The sequence below is a fragment of the Dendrobates tinctorius genome, unplaced genomic scaffold, assembly GCF_039654945.1.
Source record: "Dendrobates tinctorius isolate UK_male_01 unplaced genomic scaffold, ASM3965494v1 ptg000022l, whole genome shotgun sequence".
NCBI classification, from domain to species: domain Eukaryota; kingdom Metazoa; phylum Chordata; class Amphibia; order Anura; family Dendrobatidae; genus Dendrobates; species Dendrobates tinctorius.
This window is the reverse complement of record NW_027361690.1, coordinates 35,262,572-35,271,779: the sequence shown is the minus strand read 5'-3', so window position 1 is coordinate 35,271,779 and position 9,208 is coordinate 35,262,572. Positions and strand designations below refer to the sequence as shown.

The 9,208-nt window shown below is 48.1% G+C and overlaps 1 protein-coding gene across 1 annotated transcript in view; it reads left to right on the top strand.

The window, feature by feature from the left end:
* Positions 1 to 1,636: 1,636 nt before the first annotated feature.
* The window catches only part of IQGAP1 (IQ motif containing GTPase activating protein 1), a 245,247-nt gene continuing 237,675 nt past the window's right edge, over positions 1,637 to 9,208 (top strand). The window contains exon 1 of the mRNA XM_073568580.1: positions 1,637 to 1,838. Coding sequence (XP_073424681.1) covers positions 1,790 to 1,838 — 49 coding nt within the window. The 5' untranslated portion in view covers positions 1,637 to 1,789. The remainder of the gene's footprint in view (positions 1,839 to 9,208) is intronic.

The following is a 9,208-nucleotide window of genomic DNA, read 5'->3' as shown; positions in this document are numbered from 1 at the left end:
GTGCTGGTAGATGATCGGTGCCAGGACACATACCAGGCTGTGGTAGTGCTGGTAGATGAGCGGTGTCAGGACACATACCAGGCTGTGGTAGTGCTGGTAGATGAGCGGTGTCAGGACATGTGCCAGGCTGTGGTAGTGCTGGTAGATGAGCGGTGCCAGGACACATACCAGGCTGTGGTAGTGCTGGTAGATGAGCGGTGCCAGGACACATACCAGGCTGTGGTAGTGCTGGTAGATGAGCGGTGTCAGGACACATACCAGGCTGTGGTAGTGCTGGTAGATGAGCGGTGTCAGGACACATACCAGGCTGTGGTAGTGCTGGTAGATGAGCGGTGTCAGGACATGTGCCAGGCTGTGGTAGTGCTGGTAGATGAGCGGTGCCAGGACACATACCAGGCTGTGGTAGTGCTGGTAGATGAGCGGTGCCAGGACACATACCAGGCTGTGGTAGTGCTGGTAGATGAGCGGTGTCAGGACACATACCAGGCTGTGGTAGTGCTGGTAGATGAGCGGTGTCAGGACACATACCAGGCTGTGGTAGTGCTGGTAGATGAGCGGTGTCAGGACACATACCAGGCTGTGGTAGTGCTGGTAGATGAGCGGTGCCAGGACACATACCAGGCTGTGGTAGTGCTGGTAGATGACCGGTGTCAGGACACATACCAGGCTGTGGTAGTGCTGGTAGATGAGCGGTGTCAGGACATGTGCCAGGCTGTGGTAGTGCTGGTAGATGAGCGGTGTCAGGACATGTGCCAGGCTGTGGTAGTGCTGGTAGATGAGCGGTGCCAGGACACATACCAGGCTGTGGTAGTGCACTGCTGGTAGATGAGCGGTGCCAGGACACATACCAGGCTGTGGTAGTGCTGGTAGATGAGCGGTGCCAGGACACATACCAGGCTGTGGTAGTGCTGGTGGATGAGCGGTGTCAGGACATGTGCCAGGCTGTGGTAGTGCTGGTAGATGAGCGGTGTCAGGACATGTGCCAGGCTGTGGTAGTGCTGGTAGATGAGCGGTGTCAGGACATGTGCCAGGCTGTGGTAGTGCACTGCTGGTAGATGAGCGGTGCCAGGACACATACCAGGCTGTGGCAGTGCTGGTAGATGAGCGGTGCCAGGACACATACCAGGCTGTGGTAGTGCTGGTAGATGAGCGGTGTCAGGACACATACCAGGCTGTGGTAGTGCTGGTAGATGAGCGGTGCCAGGACACATACCAGGCTGTGGTAGTGCTGGTAGATGAGCGGTGCCAGGACATATACCAGGCTGTGGTAGTGCTGGTAGATGAGCGGTGCCAGGACACATACCAGGCTGTGGTAGTGCACTGCTGGTAGATGAGCGGTGCCAGGACACATACCAGGCTGTGGTAGTGCACTGCTGGTAGATGAGCGGTGCCAGGACACATACCAGGCTGTGGTAGTGCTGGTAGATGAGCGGTGTCAGGACATGTGCCAAGCTGTGGTAGTGCTGGTAGATGAGCGGTGCCAGGACATGTGCCAGGCTGTGGTAGTGCTGGTAGATGAGCGGTGCCAGGACATGTGCCACTGACTGTGGTGACTACCTCCGCATTTGGCAGCTGCCCTTGTGCATGGCTGTACGCTGTGATTGGCTGCGGTTGGCGGGGGCGGGGCGGACACACCCGGGCTGCTCCTTCTCAGGCACCGAGGAGGCTCCCGCACCTACGGAGAAGTTGTGTCTGTGTCCTCGCTGCCCCTTCTCACCGTCCCTCCCCTTCTCTCCATCGGGTGGAACTGATCCGGTGAGATCGGACCTAGAAGCCGGCAGCGGTCACCATGTCCTCCTCGGATGATGTGGACGGGCTCGTGCGTCCTCACTATGGCTGTAAGTTAGAAGGCGGCGTGTTAACTCGTGCAGCGCCGGTGGCCTGCAGTCTGACATTGTGGGGGGCTGCTTGGGGTCGGACCCGTGATCGTTTCCAGGGGTTAGAAGGGCGAGGACGGCGCTTCCTGCCACGGAGCTGTGTCCCCGCGGGGAAGTGTCATCGCTCAGCCCCGTGTAGGGGAGAGGGCGTCACACAAACTTCAGTAAGTGGCCTCAGCAGTGGCGGGGCGAGCTGTCAGCACCACAAGTCCCAGGAGGGTTCTGGCCGTGCCTTTCTTCTGCATTACTTTCCGTAATGTGGCTACTGGGTGCTTGGCCACTGAGTCTCCTTGAGCGCTGGCCCATGCACAAGGTCTGAGATCTTCCAGCCCTTGTCATCTTTCCACCTCCGCTGATGGGTCCCAAAGATGGAGGCGCAGCTGGGTGGTCAGTGCCATCCCTCGGATCGCCCTCCTGGACCAGTATATTGGCATCTGGGCGTGTCTACCGCCTGGTACCATTTCATGTTCATTGGTGGTGTCAGACTAAAGAGACACCCCCAAGTAGTGACATCCAGTGGTCCTCCCATACAGAACTTCCAGGAGGGTCAACAGAGGAAAGTCTACGGTCTGATGCTAGGCGGGGGTCCGCTCTCCTGCCATTCATTTCCATTACATGTGCCTATAGTGGACCCCATAGGATGGGTCCTAAGCTGCACAGTGAATATAGGGTTAATGTGGAAATACCGCTGCACCGCCCCACCAGTATATACTGTATAGTATACAGGAGAGTGCACAATGAAGACCGGCCTGTCCCTTCCTAAATTCTTGGACCCGGGCTGTGTATAGAATAGTGACAGTGTCCACAGTGAATAGTCAGGAGTGTATTTATATACAGTGTATATATACCGTGTGTATATATATCTCATACGTACATGGGGAACATACTGTATACTAAGACTGGATGAGGTGTCAGGAGTCACATCAGAGTATACAAGAACCCTCGGCCGTCCACTAAGGTCCTGTGCGTACGGGGCTCAGTGCTGGGGTCACATCCAGGGGCTTCTGTCCAAACTTTTGCTGACCTCCATGCTAAAGTCTTCAATAGCTGTATATGTATGACATTATTATAAATGATATTTTGCTGTACACTGGTCGGCACAAAGGTATTATGAATGCATCTAATATGGTGGGCACACCCTGACTGCGCGCTGGTGGGGGTGACTGCTCCTCCGGATTAATGCAGGCACGTAACGTCACGTCGTGTGATGACTGAATTATGTGGACTTATTGAGGTGGTACAGTTGTAGGAAGAGTTGGTGCCCTCTTTCTTGGATTCACACAGTGCGGTCCTATTGTGTTTTTGCAGCAGTATAACATGGATTGGGGGGTACGATGCAGCTTTTTAAAGGAATCTGCTATGTAATCTGAGAGCAACACAAAGTTGGGACAGAAACCCAGATTCTAGCGATAGATCACTTAGTTTACTGGGTGCAGCAGTTATGATAGAATTATTTTTTTGCGCTGCAGATTTAGCAGAGCTCATTTGTTGATCTATGTATAACCTCATCCACACCACAACTTTCTGTGTACAGGCTTGGACTAGCCCACAGGAGAATCCTCCGGTGGTCCCTGTGCAAGAGTGGCTGCCACCCTCTTATATGAGCCGTAGTTGGCACTGTATACTTGAATCACTATGTATAGGCAAAGGCAGCATCTTATTCATTTAACAATCTACCTAGTTTACAGTTATATAAATTTGTGATTGAGGATAATGTCACATTTGCATGTAGTTGACAAGTAGGACCCTGGAGTTGGTTACTGGTGGTCCCTTGGCACCCCAGTCCAACACGTGTGTGTACATTGTATAGTTATAGCTGGTAATCAGTGATGGGTGTGAGGTTGGACTAGGAGGCTTGATGGCAGTTGTCCCGTAATGATAATATCCTGCTGATAAAACACTGATTATATTGAAACAGCAAAACACAACCTAGTGGAACACATCCCTGAAATCGGGCTCCCTTCCACTACGCCATGCTACTCAGATTACATAACAAAAACCTGGTGACAGATTCTCCTTAATTCTGCAACATGATTGATTCTCCCCCCCCCCCCCAGATATACCATAGAATTCGCCCAATTCTGTACATATCCGTACTAAAATCTGTTCCACTTGTCCTTTAATCTTTGACTTGTACCCTTGTATATATTTACATTTAGTGAAGTTTTTCTGATGATACTTCTTAGGCTATGTGCACACGCTGCGGATTGGTCTGCGGATTTGTATCTGCGGAACCGCAGGTAAAATGACCTGCGGATTGGCCTGCGGTTTTACCCTGTGGTTTATCATCTCTACAATGGAGGAGATGGTAAACCGCTGCAGAATCCTCAGAAAAGAAGTGACATGTCATTTCTTTCTGTGGATTCAAAACCGCAGCTTTTCCGAAGTTAAAAATCCGCAGCATGTGCACAGCGGATTGTAAATTACAGATTTACATGCTACTGTACACTGTCTGCAGAGCTGCTGCAGATCCGCAGTGGCCAAAACCGCAGCGTGTGCACATAGCCTTATATTGCTGGTAATCTAGTGGCAGAATAGCTCGATTCAATAAAAAGCCAATGTAAAGGTTCACATGGGACAAAATTATGAATGTTAGGTGCAGATTTGTGCATGTAAAATCCGTAGCTGATAGCCGAACCAGACTCTCAGGGTATGTGCACACGGAGTTTTTTGGCTCTGCGGATTTTGTAGTGAAAACCGCAGCTAAATCTGCGATTTTGCCTGCGGTTTTGCCCTGCAGTTTTACACCTCATAATGAATGCGGTGTGAAACTGCAGCGGTTCTGCACAAAAGAATTGACATGCTGCGGATTGTAAACCGCGGAAAAATCCGCAGCATGAGCACTGCATTTTTTTTATTTCCATAGGAAATAAAGGTACTGTACAACGCAGCAGAATCTGCTGCGGACCCGCAGGGCCAAAACCGCTGCGGAACCGCAGCGTGTGCATATAGCCTCAGTAAAGTCGCATGATTCAGACAGCAGCTCTGTTGGGTCCAACGCATGGAGGATGCCGCTGCCGCCCATCAGAGCATTTTGACTATAATGGAGCTCCTTGGGCTTCCATTATGGTGTTCCTCATTTTTCCAGAATTGCAGCCGCCGCGCTGATTTCTTCCTGCGTCCTTTGATATCTGCGATAGAGACTGTTACTGGATACACAAATACAGATCTGGATGAAGTCTAAAAAAAACTAGATCCAGTAAACCAGGCGACCGGGTGATTGTGGCTGGACTGATGGAGTGCACTGTCTGCTTTTTAGGGATCCAGTTAAAAAAGACCTTTTGTCACTTTTTTGCTGAAGTATTTGTAATCACAGCAAAGTGGCCATGTTTCTCTGTAAAGAAAGTCTCATGTATTCTCCTCTGTTATGGAGAGAGATGTTGAGTCACTATGGATCCCAGGTGCAGATACTTTATTACCTGAGGATTAGCCGTAGATTAAGGCCTCTTTCACACATCCTTCTGTCCCCATCAGTCAAAATCCGCCGTTTTGCAAAAAAAACGGATCCGCCATTTTTCTTGACGTATCCGTTTTTCTTCCCATTGACTTGCATTATTGGCGGATCTTGACGGATGGTCATCTGTAGTAACCGTTTCTTCATGGATCCGCCAAAATTTTGGCGTCCACTGACATGACTGGACGGACAATGAAACGTTTTTTTGCTGGCCAGATCCGCATTTGCCCGGAAGAATTGCCTTTGCCGGAAATTTAACCCTAAATCCTGTTCTGGCGGCTGAGACTATCTCTTCCTCTCCCTCTCTTTCTTCACCGCCCACCCCCCCACGGGTTCCTTTGGTATTATCACTGTCACGGATCCGTGTCCCGCCATTTTCGTGGATTGTAACTGATCTAAAGAACGTACGTGTGAAACAGGCCTAAGCTGTATGTAACGCGCGCACTATATCTTATCCATGACGACAGACAACGCATGAACATCCCTCCAGCCTCCCTGATTGTGACGCTGTAGGCTGTCATGGCGCCTTGGCAGAGGAGTACAACCACTTCATTCCTGCTCTTTTCCTTTTAACCATATGTTCACTTCATAGCTGAAGAGCTAAACATCCTTGTATGACGCCAGCTGGAAAGTGTTCCCAAAGATGTTTCCAGACAGCAGCCGGGTCCAGATGGCCGTATTGAAAAATGGTCCAGTCACAAATTGCTGATGTGCCACTTCGTGTGTCTGTGCACGTTTCGAGCGGGGGCTGTTGCTGCGATTACATTTTATGTGTTGTTCTCGTCCATAAATCTGACCCAAAAACATGCTGCCATTGTTTTTCACCCAGACTGTCAGTGTGGGGAAAAGCGGCCATGTGCACTGGCTATAATGGGTCTGCATGCTCTTCGTGGGCAGTCGTGGCACACACGGGCCAATTATAAGCTCGACTGAAAGAGCAGTCTTATGTCATCCTTCATTGTAGTGAAGCTGGGATGCAGGACTCTGCTTTATGAGGCCTCAGTCAGATGTCCATGTTTCACTTGCGCAAAAAAAAAACAACCAGTGTCGGCTTTTGCCATCATTGTTTGGTCAGTGTGTCGGCTCTTATCATCAGTGCGTCATCAGTGTTTGGTTGGTGTTTTGGGCTTTTACCATTAGTGCTTCATCAGTGTTTGGTCGGTGTTTTGGGCTTTTACCGTCCGTGTGTCATCAGTGTTTGGTCATTGTATCAGCTTTTATCATCAGTGTGTCATCAGTGTTTGGTCATTGTGTCAGCTTTTATCATCGGTGTGTCATCAGTGTTTGGTCATTGTGTCAGCTTTTATCATCGGTGTGTCATCAGTGTTTGGTCATTGTGTCAGCTTTTATCATCGGTGTGTCATCAGTGTTTGGTCATTGTGTCAGCTTTTATCATCGGTGTGTCATCAGTGTTTGGTCATTGTGTCAGCTTTTACCATCAGTTTGTCATCAGTGTTTGGTCATTGTGTCAGCTTTTACCATCAGTGTGTCATCAGTGTTTGGTCAGTGTGTCAGCTTTTACCATTAGTGTGTCATCAGTGTTTGGTCAGTGTGTCAGCTTTTACCATTAGTGTGTCATCAGTGTTTGGTCATTGTATCAGCTTTTATCATCAGTGTGTCATCAGTGTTTGGTCATTGTGTCAGCTTTTACCATTAGTGTGTCATCAGTGTTTGGTCAGTGTGTCGGCCCTTGCGATCAGTGTGTCATCAGTGTTTGGTCATTGTGTCAGCTTTTACCATCAGTGTGTCATCAGTGTTTGGTCAGTGTGTCGGCTTTTACCATCAGTGCGTCATCAGTGTTTTCACGTATGGATGAATAAATTCAATACAAAGCTTCTCCTATCCTTTCCAACAGTAATCATTGACTTCACAATAATGCCATCTATGCACTGTTCATGGACCCATAGACTGTGGAGTCGGTAAGCCAAACCTGCGACTCCGACTCCTCAATTTCCCTTTCACCGACTCCGACTCCAACTCCGACTCCACGACTCCGACTCCGACTCCCACACATATTGCTTATATTTATATACTTATCTCATGATTACATGAGATACATACAGGCATATTACGGCACTATGATCCTCAGTTGTACAACGCTGTAACATGGGGTACATAGACTTCTATGCGGCTGTACTTTACTATTCCAGTGATTTGCTGAGCCATATGGAGGATACATTTATTCCAAACTCGCATTACAACACCTGCGGGGTCAGCACTGTAGAGGGGTCTGTACTGTGCATAAAACACCAAGGCTCGGACTACACAGCAATTTTGTCCTTGACATCCGTTGCACGACCAGATATTACACTATGCCGATGCTACGTCACCCAATAATGAATGGGAATATAGTCGCACTACAGCCAACTAGTTCCCATGACAAGCAAGTCCAGCGATTTCTTACTACTTGCTTCATTACCATGCGGTGCAGCACTGACATCATGCCTTCTTTGACCTCTCAATGTGATCCTGCACTGTCTGAAGGCGCCGTGTATCCCAAGCCTTAAAAGTACAATGTAGATACTGTATTAGGTATAAGTGAATGTAACGGGGATTTTTAGTGTTTAAAGCAATGGACAACAAACGTATGTTACATGCAAGGCTGGGTCTTTTGCTGTAATCGTACATAAACATTTTAGAATTACCTCAAAATATGTTATTAAAATGGATCACAATTATGCAAGATGGCCGCACTACAGATCATGTGCACACAAGCAGAATGCTGGAAGCAGCAATTTACTCCACACTGTAATTTGGAATTAAACTGGGAGTCATCTATGAATCACTTTGATTTATTTTACTGCCTTTGGTTTCTGCCCAGCCATTTACAATAGGGATTGGGATCTGCAGTGAACTTTAAGGCCACATTCACACGCTCAGTATTTGGTCAGTTTTTTACCTCAGTATTTGTAAGCCAAAACCAGGAGAGGAACACTCTGAGGAAAAGTATAATAGCAACACGTCACTTCTGTATTTATCACCATCTTCTGGTTTGGGCCTACAAATACTGAGGTATAAAAACTCACCAAATACTGAATGTGTGCACGTGGCCTATGTGGGGACGTTGTCTTGGGACTTTTAGTTTGTGGCCCTCACAGTGAAATCTGGGGATTTTGTTGTGGAAATACAGTGATGTTACAGCACATTTTTACCCTTGAGACTACGATGTGATTTGTGTGCGTTTTTGATGCTGCGTCAAAAATGTGGCGTCTTACAGTTCCAGCAAAGGGGATTTATTGACATCCCCTGCTCACTGAGCTTACGTTTTACTCAGCGTAATCTGACCTCCGGTGCGAGTTTCACATTAGCAACAGGACAATTTCTCTTGCGGTAAGGCCAGACATCCCCTTTAAAGAGGACATTACACTGGATTTTTTTTTTAATTAAATCTGAGTACCTCCACCAATTGGTGCTGATCCACTGATTCTGGAACATTTTTTTTCTTTGACCTTCTGTTTCAAATCTATGCCCCCCCCCCCCAGCAATAATGGTGCAAATTTTACCTTCAGCCAACTGGGCGTATACCTTAAGAGTATGGTTGCTTCCGTGTTTTGAATGGTCTGCATCAGAGGAAGCAAAACAAGTATCCACAGAGAAGTTCTGTGGTACTCACTCAGTTCGTTGAAGGTCAAATTTTCACCATTATTGCTGGGGGCATAACTTTGGAACAGAAGGCACAGAAGAAAAACTGTTCCAGAATTAGTGAATCAGCACCAAGTGGAGATGCCACAATTTTTAACTCCTTAAATTAGACATATGCTTTTGTTTTCTGACTGCTCATTGAGTGTTTGAATGTGTTCTTAATGGGGAGAGGGGAACAAGGGTCTGTTAACAGGAACTGACCTAAGGCTATGGATGACCGCCTATCAGTACACTT